Consider the following 18,441-nt stretch of genomic DNA (forward strand, 5'->3'; position numbering starts at 1 on the left):
GTTGGCTAACTGCCCTTCCACCAGGTAGCTAAGGTCTGGTAAGTTGGTTTACTTGGAGAGTAGGACTTCATTATGGAGAATGCTCTGATCCTATTTCAAAATTGATACTTTTGCCTTCTGCCTGCTCAAAACACATGGGGATTTCTCTTGATTCTTCATCTTAAGAATCTAGTGGAATTTCCGGAGAGAAAAAACCCCATGAAAGTATGGGGGCCTCCCCACTAATACTGGACCCCAGGAGTTTCTCCTTTAGAAGCTAATCCACACTCAGCCTCCATCAAGCAGTTAACTGACATTTGAGTGTTCTTAGCAATTAATGGCTCCAGGGGCTTCAGCTTCAGGCAAGCTGATCCTGGCCGTTACTGTCTGAATTTCTGTGTTTTTAGATTTGGGTGGTGGTTTGCCCTGTGACCTCGATTCTCTGATCGAGCTAAGAAAAGTCATTTGTTTTAAGTTTGTTAAGCTTTTTCCTTGTTGTAAGGCTGGGAGTGACAATTTCTAAGCTTTTTTACATGTCAAAGATGGAACCAGAGGCCAGGGGCTTTAAATTTTTATAACTTCTGAATAACGACCATTCTTTATCAAACAATTCCTACTGTACCTCCTGCCCTCTACCCCTGGAAGATCCTCCCAGAGGCCCATCCCTTCAGATGCCTCCGTTAGATGGTCACAAGTGAGCTCCAGGTCTGTCACCTGCTGTATCCCCAGTGCCTAGAACAGTGCCCGGAACAACAAATGTGTGCTAAGTGACACATGTTCAGCCCTTCATTAGGGACCCACGGAGTCAAATTCCCAGGCCTGGCCACCTTTAATGGCCCCAGCTGGCTCTCATCTCTATGACAGTCCTCCTTCCTCTGGGGCCTTCAGTTGGCTGCTGTTGGGTTTGCATTTCCTGGACACTGGAGAAATAAGACAGGGTGTATAGAGTCTCTGTGTCCCTACACAGAGGCTCCATCATGAACAAACTCATCATTCCATTTTCTTTCCAAGAATTTCCCAAAGGCAGCAGTTCCCAGCCAAAGATTAACAGTAGGATCCATGGTGTGAAGGGGATCCCTACTCATTCAGGATGATCACCTTGCGCCCTCCCTTGAATTCTGTTTTTTTATTCGATATGTTACCCTTACAACAGTCCTGTGAGATATGCCCTCTCGTGATCCCCTTTTTATAATGAAGAACCCAAGTGGAGAGGTTAGAGCACTCGAGTAAGACCATGGAGTAGGTAAGTGGTGGGACTAAGATCTATACCCAGGCCTGGCTTTCTCTAAAGATTGCTTTTGTCTTTTCAGAACTGGCAACATGATATCAGTGGTAGCATGGGAGGGTTGACCTTCCCTGTGGACTTGAAAGTTGACAGGAACTGGATCATGCCATGGGGCTAAAGGAGGAGAGAGCAGAGATCTGGGCAGAGGAGGTGGGGGGCTATTTCTTAACTGAACCCTGGGCTGAGCTGGTGTTTAAGATGCCCTGACTCTTGGATGGTATTTAGGGCAGGTATCTAGAAGTCAACACCAGGCATCTGTGTCCCCATGTTCATCTTCACCTTCCTCCTAAGCCATCAGGATGCTGCTTCCTCCCACCCTTGTTTCTAGGGTAACTGGCTGGTGGTCTTACCTGCCAGCCATCTGACATGTTGAGAGATGCCAATTTGTACCATTAACCTAGTCATACAGTAGGAAGCCTGATGAGTACATTCAGTTCGGGTGGGGAAGATGATGGCTGTGGCCACAGGATGCAGTCAATGGCCCTAAAGCCAGAGGTGCAGCAATGAATGAGCAGTAGAGATAGGTCAGGCGAGGTCCGGTGAGTCCTGCATCTGCTGCTCTTAGGAGTCAATGAACTTCCTGAATCTCAGCTTCCTTATCTGGCCACTGGGGAGAGCCCCTCCACCTGCAGGGAGCTGGGGCCCCTAAACGAGACTGCATGGGAGGGGAGCTGCAGAGTGCAGAAGGACTGAGAGCCTCGCTGTGGTTTGCCATTTTACAACCATTCTGAGGGTCATGTCACTTCTCCCAGATGTGCAGGAAGAGAAATCATCATAGGAAAATGGCTCCCTAAGGAAAGCCCCTGACTCAGCTCTTATTTGTTTCAGCCGCTTAGGGTGGGTAAGTGTGGGCTTCCGCTTGGCTTCCTGGAGGGCAGTGTGTCTAGCACAGCTTCTGTCTAGACAATGGCGGAGGGCTCTGGCAAGCCTGTCCCTGGCCTTCTTGTTCCTTGGGCACAGACACCTCAGGACCAAGAGCTCAGAACCCTGGAGAGCAAGAGGGCTCTCCCTGGTGTCATGGGCTCAATTGTGTCCCCCACTGCCCAAATTAATATGTTGAAGTCATAACCCCCCGTGCCTCAGGATGTGACTGTATTTGGACACAGATCCTTTAAAGAGGTAATGAAGTTAAAGTGAAGTCATTGGGTGGGTGCCAATTCAACATGACTGGTGTCCTCATAAGAGGAGGTTAGGACATAGACGCACACAGAGAAAAGAACCTGTAAAGACACAGGGAGAAGACAGCCATCCACAAGCCAAGGAGAGAGGCCTCAGAAGAAACCAACTCTGCCAATACCTTGGTCTTAGTCTTTAGAATTATGGGAAAATAAATTTGTAGTTGAAGCCACTCAATATGTGGTACTTTGTGATGGCAGCCAGAGCAAACTACCACACCCATCCTTCCTCCTCACTGTGGCTGAGAGAATTCCAGCTCCCATGGTGGCCCTTGGAGTCAGGGACCCCTCTTGGGACCACCATGATGTGGGACACTTCATCTTGTTCCTGGTTCCCTCTGTCTTTCATTGTCCCCACATCCACCCCTGCACCTCTGCACTGGGTTTCCCTGGACCCTGACTCCATGTGTCCCAGGCCTGTCCAATTCACACACTCCTCTCAGCTTGGAAATAGAGAAGTAATGGGGGTGTCAGATGTACCTTGCAGCTTAGCTTTGGGTGTTCCATGTCCCATCCCCGTGGACAGCTCTGATTTTAGTCACGGAGGTGACAAAGAGTTCCCGCCCACTGATGGGTTCCCACCCCAGGCTCTTAGCCTTGAAGGCCTTCTCTGAAGCCACAGGGACCCCATAGCCCCTGTGCAAATAAATGCAGTCTGAAAATGCTGGGCATCCACACCCCTCAGGGCAGCCTTCTGTGAAGGGAGAAGGGAGCAGAACTTCACAGCCTCTCTCCTTCCGGGACCATCCGGGAGGCATTCCACACTCTTCTCCGATCTCCTATGGAAGTCAGCCTGTTGCTTACAGCAGTGGCCTGGACAACAACCCTTACACTGGCATTGTCTCCTTCCCTGTCTCACTCTCCCATCTCCTAATTCCTGCTTCCTGGCATCACCTCCCAAATAAAGAACCCGCACCCAAGCATTGGTCTTAGGTTCTGCTTTTGGGGAACCCAAACTTGAACATAGCTTCACCACTTCCTGGCTGGGGAGCAGGATGGAATGATTTCACTTTACTCATCTGTAAAATGGAAACATCAATATCTCACAGTCTGGCTACAAGAGTTAAATGAGAACACCATGTTGAAGTGACTTGTAAACTGTATAAGATTATCTCAGTGCTATTATTTGTTATTATTTTTAGTTTGGTGGTAGCATTAGGTCCTTCCTCGATTGCTCTTTCATTTAAAAAAAGAAAAGAAAGAAAACCCCACCTTCTGTCTCATTTCTTAGGGACCCTGTGCTGCCAGGTGCAGGTGACCATCCTTGGGTAGAAATGGGTGCTAAGGTGCTGACACTGCTCCTCCCTTCCCCTTCCTTATCAATGGGCTCGTATAAGATGCTAGTCAAGAGGACACTGTGTGGAAGAGACACTGGAGTGGCTGGATCTTTCCAGCCCAGCTTGCGTTGGTGCTGTCTGTGTGCCAGGATGTCACGGGCTGGGCTTGGTGCTTGTGCAGGAAGCCTGGGATGAGCTGGATGGATGGAGCTCTCCGAACTCCTGATGCAGCCCTGGCCCTCTTCCAGGAATGCCTGCTGCGGTCTGCCTACTGGCTGCTCCGGCCCGTGCTCCAAGGGCTGACTAGGCTGTCCCCTGCTCTGGGACCCCGCTCTGACCTCCCGGGCATCACAGGGCCCTCCTCCAGCTTCCTGCTCTCCTTGTACCAACCCTCACCAGAGCCCTGTCCTTCTGAAGACCAAGATCTCTTTGAGAGGAGGGGTTGTATCGCTACGTGAGTGTTCTAGAACAGTGACTGTTGGTCAACATTACAGGTTCAATAACGTTTGTAGACTGACGGATCAGGCATGCCTTGTGAGAGAATGGGAGGCATGCAGGTAGTCTTCATGCCGTGGAACTGCCAAGAGATTACTGCAGTGGGCAGGCAAAGCCAAATCTGGGCTGGCATGCAGAGCCCCAAGTGCCAGGAGGGACGTCAGAAGGGGCAGGACGGGGACAGAGCTGCTCAGAGTCAAGACGTGAGGTAAAGAGCAAAGTGCTGGGATGGGGTATCAGGGTGGGCAGGGATCTGAGTGGCTTCCGCACATTGGCTGGGACTTTTGCATAATTCTGAGAGCTCCTTCAGCATTAAGAACCAGAGCGGGTGGGTGGGACAATCAGAAAAGCTGCCCTCCACACACACTTGCCATCATCCCTACCAGATTAGTTCTCAAGAAGCTGATGCCTCCGTCCCCCAGACTTCTGAATAAATGCTACCAAAAGTCCCCTGCTCTGGGCGCTCAGCAGTTCTGAGGCTACAGATGGAGACAGTATCTACAGTGTTGGGTGGGAGGCAGGTGCCATGGATTGTTGCTTGTGTTAAGCTGGGCAGTGGGCGTCACTCTTCACTGACAGAGCTGTTGCCCAAAGCAGCCCACAGGGGACACATGGTGTATGGCTGGCTGGCTGGCTGGCTGGGTGGATGGTGTTGGAGTTGGTGAGATGGAATAGTGAGAGGACAGAGTGTGCTGGGGAAGGGTCAGTCACCAAGCAGTCTTCCCCACACCCATTCTTTCTTCTGTATGCCCAATAATCTATCACCACCTTCCCACTGCTCAAGCCAGAGGTTGGATCTTGACTCTCCTCCTTCCTCCCTCCCTCCCCTTCCACACGCAGCACGCCACCAAGCTCTGTGTATTCCACTTTCTTAGACTGTTCTGTCTCTACTACCACTATCTTGGTCCAGCTTCTCATTAGCCCTTCCCTGGACTATTGAAATGGCCTCCTACCTCATAGGTCTCCCTGCCCCAGCTTCATCTTCCCCTGCCCATCAGCTACCCCTCCCAGAATTTGGTATCTTAGAACAGCCTCACATATTCTATTGGCTTCCCATGACCAAAACCAAGAACGAGGACCTGCGATGGCTTTGTAATGCAACTTGGCTAGGCTGAAGGACACTTCCCAGGATTCCCTTTAGGCTGGGCCACAGGGAGATTCTTGGGAGATTTGGGAAATGGAAGGGAAACAAGAGCCGTTATGCAGTGCATGTACATTGTTGCTGATCAGCTGATTCACCTCAACGGGCTGAAGCAGCAGCTGGGCCTGCCATTGCCCCACCTTCCATGGAGCCCTAGTCAGCTTCTCTAACTCCTTGGCCAGGTATGTGTGTGTTCAGCTCTGTGATGAAGGGCCTGGTTTCTGAAAGACTACTCTGTATCACCAAAACCAACCATCCTGTTAGCCAGCTGGAAATCCTGGATATCCTCAAGCCTCTCCTGTCCAGCACTGCAAGCACCATCCATCTTTCTTTTCCCCCTAGCATCTCTTGACCCTACTGTCCCCTCTATATTCTTCCTGACTCAAGTCCTCAGGAAGGCCACCTGACCTTCATTAGGCCTCTCTCCATGCTATTCGTTCATTCATGCACTCAACAGTTATTAAACATATACTATGTGTCAGGCATTATTTTAGGCACTGTGAAAACAGCTCTAATCTTAACCTTTGCCCTTCCCCTCTGAGTTCTGTTTGAATAGTGACCATGGGTTATTAGCAATAAAGCCTGCAGGATAGAGTCTATATTTAAATAGCAGAGGGGAGACAGATTATAGATACAACAAGTAAGTAGGAGGGAGGACTTCTAGCTATGTCTGAGCAATGAGGATAGCAAAACATCTTCCCAAATGCAACTGTAAATCTGGACAAAATTAGCAAAAGTAACAATTTTTATTCTCTGGAAATTGACCAAAGGCATGCAACAATCTGAAAAGCAGTTATGCTTGAAAAACAGGAGTAAGAGGAGTGGGAGTCTGGTCCTCTTGCCTAGGGATGCTTCTATCCTACTTCCCCAGCTCAGTCATCACAGACGTTCTGTCAGGGTGGGGCACATCATGGGGACCAGCAACTTTGTTGACAAAGTCAAAAGTGGCTCATTCAGTTGTGAGCGGTGGGCAACACCCACAGCCAGAAGTCAGTGGAATGGACAATGGAGGCATCAGGTAAATGGGGAGAACTGATGCTCTGTCTGAGACTGCAGTCATTTTGGCAACAAACATGCTTCTGGCTTAGGCTGCATGCACGGGCAGAGGAGACCAGAGAGGGCTCAGGGTACCCCTACACTACTGCCAACCCTAACAGTGTGGGTGTGTGCAGAGGTAAGGTGAAGGGCCCAGCAGAAAGTAAAAGCCAGAGGAAACTTGAAAACAACCCAAACTTGGAGGGTATTTCCCTACTTCACATGGATCTATTGGCAGAGAATGGAAGCTTTACTGTCTCAAGGTTTGAATACAACATCTGTTCGATCATTGGCTGATCCCTGAATTACACAGGAACAAGGGTAATCCTCTAGGAAGCCAGGCTTAAAAACAAAAGGAAGAATAAAAAACAAATGTAAGTAGTAATATTAGTGACTATATACTGTGGGGAAGACAGATTTATCCCAGCAAGTTACCAAACAAACAATTCAACAACAACAACAAAAACATTATTTAGTGGGTAAATCAGAATCCATAGTTCCTACAATATGTTATCTAAAATGCCCAATTTTTAACAAAAGCATTATGAGCTATACAAAGGAAAAGGAAATTGTGGCCCATGCTCAGGAAAAAAAGTAAATAGAAACTCTATGAGTATTCCCAGATTTTGTAGTTAGTAGATAAATACTTAAAAAAACAAAACACTATGCAAATATATTTAAAGAACTAAAGGAAACATGTTTAAAGAATTAAAGTGATGCATTACAATAAAGAATCAACAAATAAAGAATCTCAGTGAGACAGAAAATATTTTTAAAAGTCCAACAATTGAAATGAAAAATTTACTAGAGGGGCTCAACAGAAGATTTTATATGGCAGAAGAAAGAATAAGTGAACTCGAAGATAGAGCTATAAAAATTATCCACTCCGAAGAACACAGAGGCACTCAGAACAAAACAATTGAAGAAGAGAAAAACAGACTCTCAGACCTGTAAAGAAACATTAAGCATGCCAATATGTGTAATGCAATTCCTAGAAGGAGACAAGAGAGAGAAAGGGACAGAAAAATTATTTGTAAAAAAAAAAAAAAAAGAGTGGCTGGAAACTTCCCAAATTTGATGAAAAAATGTTAGTTTTCCACGTGACAAACAAAAAGCTCGAAGTAGGACAAATACAAAGAAATCTACATTTTGACACATTAGAGTCACTGTTGAAAGACAAAGAGAAAATCTTGAAAGCAACAAGAAAAAAATGACTCATCACAGAGGAAGCATCAATATAATTAACAGCTGAATTCTCATTTGAAACAGTGGAGGCTAGAAGTGGAAGAACATATTCAAAGTGTTGAAAGAGAAATAAAAATTGTTAACCAAGAATTCTATATCCAAATAGCTATTCTTCAAAAATGAAGGCAAAATAAAGACATTCCCAGATAAATAAAGACTGAGAGAATTCCTTGCTGGCAGATCTGCTTTGTAAGAAACACTAAAGGAAGTTCTTCAGGCTGAAAGGAAATGAAACAAGACAGTAAAATATGAAGTCCACAGGAAGAAATGATGTTAGATAAGTTAATATAGGTTAATACGAAAGACTATAAATACAGTCATGCATCACTTAATGATGGGATACATTCTGAGAAATGTGTCATTAGGCAATTTTATTGTAGTATGAAGATCATAGCATGCATGTATACAAACCTAGATGGTCTAGTCTACTACACACCTGGGCTATATGGTATAGCCTATTGCTCCTAGGCTACAAACCTGTACTGAATATTGTAGATAATTGTAACACCATTGTAGGTACTTGGGTATCTAAGCATAGAAACGGTACAGCAAAAATATGGTATAAAAGATAAAAAATGGTAGACATGTATAGGGTATTTACTATGAATGGGGCTTTCAGGACTGAAAGTTGCTCTGGGTGAGTCCCTGAGGGGGTTGTGAGTGAATATGAAGGCCTGGGGCATTACTGTACACAACTATAGACTTTCTAAACATTGTACACAAGCATCACCACAAACATGTGAGTAATGCATTGTGCTAGGACATTATGACAGCTATGATGTCACTAGGTGACAAGAATTTTTCAGCTCCATTAAAATCCTATGAGACCACTGTTGTATACATAGTCCATCATTGACAAAAATGTTGTTATGCAGTGCATGACTGTATATATTTTTCTCATTTATTTGCTGAACATCTTTTAAAAGCATAAATGGGGGGGCCGGCCCGGTGGCTCAGGCGGTTACAGCTCCGTGCTCCTGACTCCAAAGGCTGCCGGTTCGATTCCCACATGGGCCAGTGGACTCTCAACCACAAGGTTGCCGGTTCAACTCCTCGAGTCCCGCAAGGGATGGTGGGCTCCGCCCCCTGCAACTAAGATTGAACAGGGCACCTTGAGCTGAGCTGCCTCCCAGATGGCTCTGTTGGTTGGAGCGTGGGCTCTCAACCACAAGGTTGCCAGTTCAATTCCTCGAATCCCACAAGGGATGGTGGGCAGCGCCCCCTGCAACTAAGATTGAACACGGCACCTTGAGCTGAGCTGCCGCTGAGCTCCCGGATGGCTCAGTTGGTTGGAGCGCGGGCTCTCAACCACAAGGTTGCCAGTTCAATTCCTCGAATCCCACAAGGGATGGTGGGCAGCGCCCCCTGCAACTAAGATTGAACAGGGCACCTTGAACTGAGCTGCCACTGAGCTCCCAGATGGCTCAGTTGGTTGGAGCCCGTCCTCTCAACCACAAGGTTGCCGGTTTGACTCCCGCAAGGGATGGTGGGCTGTGCCCCCTGCAACTAGAAATGGCAACTGGACCTGGAGCTAAGCTGCACCCTCGACAACTAAGACTGAAAGGACAACAACTTGAAGCTAAACGGCACCCTCCACAACTAAGATCGAAAGGACAACTTGACTTGGAAAAAGGCCTGGAAGTACACACTGTCCCCCAATAAAAGTCCTGTTACCCTTCCCCAATAAAATAAACTCTTAAAAAAAAAGGCATAAATGGGTATAAAGCAACAATTATAACAGTGGTTTGGGAATTTATAATATATAGATATAATATATACACGAGAATAATAACACATGGGGCAGTTTCTATATTTAACTGGAATTAAGTATTAATCTGAAGTAGATTAAGATAAAATGCATCTTGTAATCCCTAGAAGCAACATTAATTAAATAAAACAAAAATACAGTAAAAAAATCAATAAAAAGTTAAATTGTACAGTACAAAATATTGAATACAAAGATGATAGTAAAAGGGGAACAGAGGAACAAAAATAGAAGAGACATATAGAAAACAAATTACAAAATAGCAAATGTAAAGCCAACCATATTAATAATTACATTAAATGTGAATGATCTAAATATGCCAATCAGAAGGCTAAGATTACCTTCATGAAATAGCAAGAGCCAGTTATATGCTGTCTGTGAGAGATACACTGAAGATTCAATGACACAATGAAACACAATGAAGATTCAATGACCACTGAAAGGAAAAGGATGAAAAAAGATATACCGTGCAACTGTAAACTTAAGACAGCTGGAACTGGCTATGCTAATATAAAATAAAATAGACATTAAGGAAAAAAAACATTACAACAAAAAGGGATATTTCACAATGATAAAAGAGTGACTACATCAGGAAGCTATAATAATTATAAATATATAAAAACAAGACAGCTTCAAAACACATAAAGCAAAAACTGCCACCAGACAATTGAATAATAAGAGTTAGAGAGTTCAATATTCCAGTATCAATAATTGATAGAACAACTAGACAGAATATTAGCAATGATACAAAATGCTTGGACAATACTACCAATGAATTTGACCTAACATATATATGACACTCCTTACAATGACTGCAGAATATACATTATTTTCATGCACATGTGGACCATTCTTCAGGATAAACCATATACTAGGCCATAAAACTGTAAATCAACTGGTGAGTGAATAAACAAAATGCACATCCATACAACGGAGTATTATTTCGCTAAAATTGAACAAACTACTGATATACATGAGAACATGAATGAGCCTCAGAAATCTTATGCTTTTGCAGATGGTGGAGTAGGTAAACACAGTGCTCACCTGCTCTCAGGGCCACATTAATTACAACTAAACTACTGACTAACCATCATTGAGAATCTCCTGAAGTCTAGCTGAATCAAAGCCCTGCAACTATGGACATATGAGTACAGAAGCCACTTCGAGGCAGGTTTGGGAACAGGCTGGTCCCAAACCTGTGTGAGACTATTAAAAATTGGGAGGGATATCCTGGCTGTGGCGGTCCCTCACGGAGGAGCAAGAGGTTCCAGCATCACACCAGGCTCCCCAGACCAAGGTTTCAGTGCCAGGGAGACGAGTCCCCATAACTGGCTGTGACAACCAGTGGAATTGTGGCTGAGTGAGATAAAGGGAGGCTTTAGTCCTAGGTACTCTCTTAAGGGGCCCACACATAGGCTTATCATTGATGGAATCATTCACTCTGAGCTCCAGTTCTGGGGTGGCAGAGCCAGGGACATATGGGGAAGAACTGAGTTGTCTGTCTTTAGGTTGAGGGCTGGAGGGGCAGCTTTCTCCTGCATGGAGGAGCTGGCGGAAGCTTGTGTGCAGAGGAACGCTGATGCCATATCTGAGTCTCCATTAAACTGGCTATCACCTTTTGTCTGCCCCACCCTAGTTATTCCCTGAGACCACACCCCACCTAACTTTCAGGCACACCCAAGCCACTTCCAGTGGCTTTTCCATATAAATGGCCTGCCTGACTCATGCTGTGGAGTTTCCTAAAATCTCTCAAAGTTTCATAAAACCCAAACAAGCAGCATTTAACTACAGCATGTCCCGTATTTCTGGTTGAGCAGCCCCCTAAGCCTGGTACTAGTGACAGCCGGCCTTGGTTCATGGCTTGGCCTGTAAGGCAACTCCAAGTACAGTGCAGGCAGTGGCCATCTCTGAACTGCTTTGTGGCTCATGCCAGGTGGCCCTGGTCAGGGCACAGACTGCGGCTGAACTTGGCCTGCAGCAGATCCTCTCCCAGGAGGCCAGCACTGGCAGGACCAATGGCCAGCTTTGGACTGGGTCAGAGCATCACCCAGCCACCTCCAAGGATGGCACACCCAAAGGACAGACTGTGCAGGCACCAGAGCCTTGCGATAGCGAACCCCGCTCGGTACGGTCAGCCTCTGCACCACAGCTCCTCCACTGTAGTCACAGTCAGTCCTCACAACAAATCAGCCTGTGGTGAGTCCCTCCCGTTGATGTGCAAACAGCAGTCAAGGCTCAACTACAACAGAATGGCACATACAACCCACACAAGGGACACAACTGGAGCACCCAGCTCAGGGGACCAGGGAGACTGCATCACTGGGACCCACAGCACACCTACTACATAAGGCCACTCTACTCAGACCGAGAGGCATAGCAGCCCTACCTAGTACACAGAAACAAGCACAGGGAGGTAACTAAAATGGGAAGACAAAGAAACATGTCCCAAATGAAAGAACAGAACAAAGCTCTAGAAAAAGTACTAAACAAAATGGAGACAAGCCATAAATCAGATATAGACTTCCAAACACTAGTTATAAGGTTGCTTGAGATCTCAGGGAAAACTTCAACAAAGAGATAGGAAACATAAAAATGGAGATAGAAAACATAAAAAAGAATCAGTCAGAAATAAAAAATTAAACAACGAAAATGATGAATACATTATAGGGAATCTACAGTAGATTAGATTAAGCACAAGACTGAATCAGCAATTTAGAAGATAAGGTAGCAGAAAACACCCAATCAGAAAAGGAAAAAGAAAAAAGAATCCCAAAAAATGAGGAGAGAATAAGGGGCCTCTGAGGCAACATCAATCATACCACCAGTCACATCAAAGAGGTACCAGAAGGAGAAGAGAGAGAACAAGGAATTGAAAACGTATTTGAAGAAATAATGACTGAAAAGTTCCCTAACCTGGTGAAGGAACTATACATACAAGCCCAGGAAGTGCAGAGAGTCCCAAACAAGATGAACCCAAAGAGGCCCACACCAAGACACATCACAATTAAAATACCAAAGGTTAAAGACAAAGAGAGACTCCTAAAAGCAGCAAAAGAAAAGCAGTTAGTTACGTATAAGGGATCTCCCATAAAACTATCAGCTGATTTCTCAACAGAAAGTTTGCAGGCCAGAGGGAGTGGCAGGAAATATACAAAGTGATGAAAAGCAAGGACCTACAACCAAAATTACTCTACCCAGCAAAGCTATCACATAGAATCAAAGGACAGATAAAGAACTTCCCAGACAAGAAAAAGCTGAAGGAATTCCTCACCACCAAACCAATATTACAACAAATGTTAGAGAGACTTCTTTAAGACAACAACAACAAAAACAAAAATCAAAATATGAAATATTAAATGGCAATAACTACATATCTATCAACAATTACTTTAAGTGTAAGAGGATTAAATGCTCCAATCAAAAGATAGGGTGGCTGAATGGATAAGAAAACAAGATGCTTACATATGTTGCCTACAAGACACTTACTTCAGATCAAAAGACACACACAAACTAAGAGTAAAGGGATGATAAAAAGATGTTTCATGAAAATGGAAAAAAAATGAAGCTGGGGTAGCAATACTTACATCAGACAAAAAAGACTTTAAACCAAAGGCTATAACAGGAGACCAAGAAAGACACAGTAATCCCATTTCTGGGTATTTAGCCAAAGAAACCCAAAATGCTACTTCGAAGAGATATGTGCATCCATAAGTTCATTGCAGCATTGTTTACAATGGCCAAGATGTGGACGCAGCCTGGGTGTCTGTTGATTGAAGAATGGATAAAGAGGAGGTGGTACATATACACACAATGGAGTAATGCTCAGCCAGGGAAGGGAATGGGTTCTTGCCATCTGCAGTGGCATGGATGGACCTGGAGGGTATTGTGCTGAGTAGAGTATGTCAGATAGAGAAAGACAGATGCGATGTGATTTCACTTATATGTGGAATCTAAAGAACAAAATAAATAAACAAACAAAACAGAAACAAACTCATAGATACAGAGAACATTTTGATAGTTGCCAGAGTGGAGGGTGGGTTGGGGCTGGGTGAAAAAGGGAAGGCATTAAGAAGTACAAATTGGTTGTTACAAAGTAGTCATGGGGATGTAGGGTATAGCATAAGAATACAGTCAATAATATTGTAATAACTATGTATGGTGTCAGATGGGGATTGGATTTATCACGGTGATAGATGGGAAGGGGGTTGGGGGACAGGGTACAAAAGATGAAGGCATTAAGAAGTACAAATTGGTAGTTAGAAAGCGGTCATGGGGATGTAAAGTAAAGCACAGGGGATATAGTCAATGATACAGAAATAACTATGTATAGTGCCAGGTGGGTACTAGACTAGTCAGGGGATCACTGCTTAAATTACATAAATGTGTAACCACTATGCTGTACACCCAAAATTAATATAAAATAATTTTGAATGTCAATTGTCATTGAAAAATTAAAAGAGGGAGGAAAAAGGTGAAGGGGAATGAGGTTTAAATTTCCAGGTATAAAACAAGTAAGTCTTGGGAATGTAATGTGAAGCACGGGGAATATTGTCAATAATATTGTGGTGGTTGCTGGACTATGATCATCGCTTCTTTAGGTATGTAAATGTTGAATAACTAAGGCGTACTCCTGAAGCTTATATAATATTGTATGTTAGCTATATTTTAATAAAGATCTTTAATAAAAGATTGAAGTTAAAACATAATTTTGAAGGGAAAAAAAAAAGAAATCTTAGCTAAATGAAAGAAGCCTGATGCAGATGAGTACACACTATGTGATTCCACTTATATAAAATGTCCAGAAAAAGCAAATTTATAGATACAGGAGACCAATCCATGTTTTCCTCGGGCTGCAGGTAGGAGTGGGAATTAATTTCAATAGCATGAGGGAATGTTTCCAGATGACACAAATGTCCTAAAGCTGGATTATGGTGATGGTTGTACAACTCTATAAATTTACTAAAAAATCATTGACTTGTATACTTAGAATGGCTGAATTTTATCATATGTAATTCACACCTCAATAAAGCTGTTAAAATATGTAAGTGTATGAGACAATAACAAATACTATGAAGAAAAATAAGGCAGGAAAGAAGGATAGGAGAGTTGGGGTGGGGTTGTAATTAGTGCAGTCATTGGTGTAGTTTGCCAACTACTTCAATCCTCTCCTAAGCCTGTGACAGGGCTACTTCCTGGCCCCCTGGTGGGTAGCTGGGGCAATGAGTGGTGAATGGTGTGTGACTTGTGTGACTTCCCGGCCAAGGATTTAATCACTGATATGAAACGCTTCTAGAGCTCAGTCTCTCCCTTTGCCCTCTGGCCTGGCCACCAGCACCGCTTGACACAATGGTTGTTCCGTCCGCCTGGGTCTTTGAGTCACTATGATGGGCAGGTTACCTCTGACCCAGTTATTGTGTAACCTATATCCCATTGGGACACAGACAGGCAGTCAGTGAAAGCCTCAAAAGAAGATGGCATTTGAGTAAAAGTCTGAAGGAGCGAGTTTGTGAGCCATGTAGATACCTGTGGGAGAGAGGGCAGAAAACATGCAAAGCCTGGCACACCTGAGGAATAGCAAGGAGGCCGGCATTGCTGTACGACACTGTGAATGTACGGATTGGCACTGAATTAGCAGTTCTCCTTAAAATGGCACACCTGAGGGATAATGAGCGGTGGACGGACAAGCAGATGGCGTGATGGGTAATGTGGGCTGATGCAGGAGCCAGTGGCCTGGGAATCGGCTGGGATGTGTTGAGCCAGTGACAGATCTAATCAGCTTTAGGTTTGAAGAGCCTTATTCCAGCTGTAATATTGAGAGGAGATGGAGGGGCCAATGGCAGGATCAACAAGACCAACGGAGAGGTTGCGAGTGGACTTCACAGCCTGCTGCTGGTCCTTCTTCCCATAAGCAGTTCTGACCCGATCAGTCGTATGCTTACAACTTGCTACAGCTCCTATTGCTCATGAGAGAGTCTCAATTTCTTAACATGACACCAACCTACCTTTCCACTCTGTCAACCACCACCCCTCTTCCTACTACGTCAATTCTCCTCATTCTGACTCTTCTATTCTCCCAGGACACACTCTTGCCTCCTTCCCTGGGTTCTCGTGGTCCCCTCACACCACTGCCATCCACAGCAGGGAGGAGAGGCTATGCTCCGGAGACAGGCCAAGTGAGCCCAGCCACAGTGTTGGGGAGGCACAGGGGAGGGTGGTGATGGAGGATGCCCCCTGCGTGGGTCCTGAAGCTTAGCTTGTTGGCCAGGAAGTTGGGGGCCTATAGGAAAGGTTGGATTGAGAGCTGCCTTCTCCTTCATCTGGACACTCTGGCAAGAGGCCACCATCTTTCTCCCCACTATGATTCAGCCACACAGTGGCTTCATGGTGGGGAGCACCCAGGAGGGTCAGCTACAGGGAGAAGCTGCCAGCTCTTGGGAGACAGTCAGGCAGGACAGTGAGCAGGAGTCTGGGAAGCTGGTGAGCAGAGGCCACAGCTGGTCTGAATGGGCAGGATAGGGCTGCAGGAAAAGCCTACAAGTAATGGCGCCAAGGGTGCCCATGGCTGGGTAACAGTTTCAGCACCAGGCTCCTGAGCGAGAAATCCAGACCTGTGCTGGCTGGCCTCTGACTTCCTGTTGCAAGGTCCTGGGCTTGACAAAACTGTAGGCAAAGTGAAGTGAAGTAGGGCAGTACAATTTAACTCCAAAGAATGTTCCATTTGCCCTAATTCCCTGAAATTTTCACTTAAAAACAAGCTCAAGTTCCCAATAATCTCCAATAGAGGGGAGATGGGGGGAGAAGAGAGGGAAGAGGAAAGGGGAGAGGGGAGGGGGTAGAGGGGAAAAAGGAGAAGAGAGAGGGGAGAGGAGAGAGAGGGGAGTAATCTAATCACACTCTTTAAATCCAGGTATCTTGTGCAATGTCTCATTTGTCTTTTTCTTAAAGGATTGTCATCTGTACCCTGAAGCCACGAGACATGGAAATCTGGTGGCTGGAACCTTCCACAAAAGCAAGTGAGTTTTCTGTTCAAACCAGATGATGCTATAAACCCAGCTCAGAGGAAAATATCTAGAGATTTGACAGATACCCAATACATTAGGACTGAACAGAGTTAAAGGCCAATCCCAGCTGCTCCCACCCCTACTGTGGGAAGGGTGGTCCAGAGAGGTTTAACACCCTGAGACGTGTCCAGCCTAGAGTTGGATCCAGGTGACCTGGCTAATGAACATAGAGCTTGAGCCTCACCCTCCAGATACCCGCTCAGACCTCACCAAAGGCTGCCGTGTGCAGTTGGAGGCTGCCCTGGGCTCGGTCTGGAGGTTCCTGGCCCTGTTTGAACATTAGGTTCACCTGGGAATTGAAAAATAAGTTGATGTCTGGGACCCACCCAGACCAAGCTCCAAGTATTGCCCAAATCTCCAGTAGTATTTAAAAGTACCTGGGGATTTTCAAAAGCTCCTTTATGATTCGAATGCACAGCCGTGTTGAGGACCACTGACTTTCTCCCACTAGCATCTGGGATTTCAGCCATCATCCGCAGGTGCCCAGATCCAGAGAGCATGAAACACTGTTGTACAACCACACAACCAATACCTGTGTGACCCAGCCAGCCAGTACCTGCATGGACCCATCCAGACGGTCGTCCGACTTTGTTTACCTCCTGGGCACTATGTGGGGGGCTACTGACCCGTTCTCACTGTTTCTGAATTAACTGCCTGGCTGGACTGCTTCCAAGCAGGGCAGAGCAAGCAGCTTTAGGAAGTACAGGCTGCCCCAAGAAGGACTTGTCTCAGGCACCCAAGGTCTCTGAATGTCCTCAGAGCCCTGAGTCACTGGAGCACAGGCCCCTCAACAGTGGTGATCACATTGAAGGAAGCCTCTACTTTTTCAGGCAGACACGGAGCAGCTTCCTAATTCAGAGCTGAGGGCTGTGCCATTGGCCAGCGCCTGGGCCCAACCAGGTGCCCCTTGGTGCTATCAGCCCACAAAACCAAGACGGCTCTTTTGGGTGGCCTCGCGTGGCCCCTCCCTCAAATGAGAAGCCGCGAGCAAATCATACTTCACACGGAATAAAATAAAATTCTTACCAAAATATCTGGCTGCAAACGTTCTTCTTTTGCTGGAAGCTGTCGGCAGCATAATGAAGCTGGCAGTCTATGTACAAATTTCTTGTGTATCGTTTTTATAAAGAACCAACCACATCCTCAAGCAGACAAGCTAATTCCTGTTTTCCAGTAACAGGAGATCAGCATCTATAGAAAAGAAATATATTTAGAATGCCCTTTATCTGGTGTTTTCTTGGATTTCAAATAAGAAGCCTCGCTGTGGGGAGCTGGTCCCTTAAATGTAGACGCACCCAGGGATCTTGGAAAGGCCTTGGGCAACTCGTGGGGCCTCTGCTCTGTGAAAGTCACAGTTCCTCCGGTCTGTGAAATGGGAACAGTGATGACAGTGACCTCTCAGCATAAATGCAGCATCTACGAGACAGTGGGGGTGCAATGGCAATGCCCTCCACATATGTCAGATGCTATGCTTGGTCTTTTCAACGAACTGACCGATTTAGAAGGGGCTGTGCTTTCCAGACAGCTGTGAAAACAGGCACCAGCGGCAACCTGCAAACCTACAGCATGATTTCCAGATGCCATATATAATGCTCGTCTTGTGTGTACGGCAGTCCTGTTAGTAGGGAGATTGGGGACACTGTCCCCACCCCCAGATGGAAAGACAGAGCCCTGTAGCACCCAGTGGCAGACCCTTACTCTGGTCCACTGGCTGCTAACAGCTCAGCTTCTCATTCCATTGCTGGAAATTCAGCATCATTATTGCATAATTTATAGTTGTGGAAAATCAAAAAGAAACATCCCAGTTATGAAACAGTCAAGTGACGTTTATGCAGCCATCAACATCACTGACACAGCGGTTATGGCAACATAAGGGAAAGGCAATTCCAAGGGGGCAGAGTTACCCAACTTAAACATGTACTAGGGAGTTTACAGAGGTGAGGAGCAACCGTTGGGAGGACACACCCAGAATGTTCTCCCCAC

General features: G+C 45.6%; 1 protein-coding gene across 3 annotated transcripts in view; it reads right to left on the reverse strand.

The window, feature by feature from the left end:
• Positions 1-18,441, reverse strand: part of ARHGAP22 (Rho GTPase activating protein 22) — a 206,958-nt gene that overhangs the window by 185,344 nt on the left and 3,173 nt on the right. For all 3 annotated transcript variants that reach the window (XM_019730133.2, XM_019730136.2, XM_074337247.1), the window contains exon 2: positions 17,485-17,649. In XM_019730133.2, coding sequence (XP_019585692.2) covers positions 17,485-17,536 — 52 coding nt within the window. In that variant the 5' untranslated portion in view covers positions 17,537-17,649. The remainder of the gene's footprint in view (positions 1-17,484; positions 17,650-18,441) is intronic.

Source organism: Rhinolophus sinicus, linkage group LG07 (assembly GCF_036562045.2).
Source record: "Rhinolophus sinicus isolate RSC01 linkage group LG07, ASM3656204v1, whole genome shotgun sequence".
Taxonomy (NCBI): Eukaryota; Metazoa; Chordata; class Mammalia; order Chiroptera; family Rhinolophidae; genus Rhinolophus; species Rhinolophus sinicus.